Here is a 1,863-nt window from a genome sequence, read left to right on the forward strand (position 1 = left end):
ATAATTACATAAAAAGACACACGTACACAAATAAAATAAAGAATTAGGAAAGATATAAAAAGAGAAATAATACTACTTCCTATAGATATATATTAATATCTTAATTATTCCTAATAAAACTAATATATATATGTAAAGAAATTATAATATCTGTAGTTCCGATTTGTCACGCTCTGCATGCGGTGGCGTGGTAGTTAGGATTACCGAAAGAGTGAAAGTAAATAACCTGTATGTTCATTTAATCAAATTTCTAAATTTCTTTACAGAGAAACACTTTTCAGTTTATTTATCCACATAATAATAATAATTGTCTTATAATATATTTATATGGAATTATTACGCTTAGTATGTATTTATACACATACAATTAACATTTATAATAATTCAACAAAATTATATTCAAATCTAAATCTGATTAGAAAATTATCAAGAAACGTACCCACATTGATCTCGTGAAATATTCAATTTATTTTCTTTAATCAATCTTCCTATTCTGTTGTTAAATATAATATATCAATATATTTATGATTGTTAACGTTACAAAAATGTTATACACCCGATTCGTTATTAAATCCTTTAAATACTCGATTGAAATAAAATGAAATAAATTGTCGAAATAATTGGACCTCGAAATTTTGTCATAATTGCGATTAGTATCTTACAGTAGATTTTTTTCAACAGAGTCAATATAATATCTCTTATCATTTGTTCGATAAATATATTTACCCTAAAATAAATTTATGTACAATTTTTTCACATTTATTCTTTATTTCAGTACTCTATCAACAACTTAATTTATTTTTCTTGAAAAAGTAACACACACACACACATATATATATATATATATATATATATATATATATATACTTTTTACGTAAGCGACTGAATTATGTCAAAAGCATAAATAAATCGTAACTTTGGTTCTCTTTTAGCATCGAAGTGCACCGAACTAAGTGGAAAAGTAAAACTTTTGCGTTCCCGTTAGACTCCCGTAGACTTTACTCCCATCTCCCTCTACCCCTTCTACCCCTTTCGTCTCCGTTAATGTTCAAAGAGTCTTCCATATTTCAGAAAAGAATCGAAGATGTTCTTTCCCTACGACGATGAAATCACAATGGCTTTCGGGGGAAAATTCATTCAACAAACGAAGAAGGAAACCCTCTGTATAACAAGATCTTCACAATCACATAGAATATTTCTTTTCCTTCTTACTTTCCATCATTCAATCCTTTTTTTATCTCTTGCTGCATAATGGTAATTTTTTTTTACCTTCTTTATTTTTTTTCATCTCTTTCCCATACCAGAGCTTGTTAAAATCTATGGAAATAAATGATGTTTCTCTCTTTCTCTCTCTCGCACACACACTTTTGTATCTCGTGTCTCCTTTATGGGAACTACGATTTTAATTTAAACGTCTTGCAAAGTGAGTGAAAGACAATAAGCAACGAATTAAAACATTTTAAGCGTATCGGTAACGGTTATAACAGAAATTCTCTACCCCATTTTACCCCCACCACCCCCATCCACCTATCCTCCATTAAATGTACGCGTACGCGGCCAGATGGAAACGATTAAAATAGATTTCTTGTTTTAATAATTGAGCATAATGCGTTCGGTCATTAGACAGCTGAACGTGATCGTTCAACGAGAGATTCTAACTCACACGAGATTCATCTATACTTGTTGTAAATTTAAAAATATTTTCAATATATACCCGTTGATAATTGTTAACTTAGAGATGAGTAAAGTAAAGTAAAGTAAAGTAAAAAAATAATAATAATATGTGTGGCCTCGAAGCAAGTGATAAAAAAAGTAAAACTCTTTTATTTAATATATAAATAATTCTTATTAAAATATTTTTAT

At 28.6% G+C, this 1,863-nt stretch overlaps 1 protein-coding gene across 7 annotated transcripts in view; it reads left to right on the forward strand.

The window, feature by feature from the left end:
• Nucleotides 1-1,204, forward strand: part of LOC106787280 (heterogeneous nuclear ribonucleoprotein C-like) — a 276,054-nt gene extending 274,850 nt beyond the window's left edge. For all 7 annotated transcript variants that reach the window (XM_014749497.1, XM_014749499.1, XM_014749496.1 and 4 more), the window contains one exon: nt 1,072-1,204. In XM_014749497.1, the coding sequence (XP_014604983.1) occupies nt 1,072-1,169 (98 nt within the window). In that variant the 3' untranslated portion in view covers nt 1,170-1,204. The remainder of the gene's footprint in view (nt 1-1,071) is intronic.
• Nucleotides 1,205-1,863: the final 659 nt, after the last annotated feature.

The sequence above is a fragment of the Polistes canadensis genome, unplaced genomic scaffold (assembly GCF_001313835.1).
Source record: "Polistes canadensis isolate GaletaPanama2010 unplaced genomic scaffold, ASM131383v1 scaffold_97, whole genome shotgun sequence".
NCBI lineage: Eukaryota > Metazoa > Arthropoda > Insecta > Hymenoptera > Vespidae > Polistes > Polistes canadensis.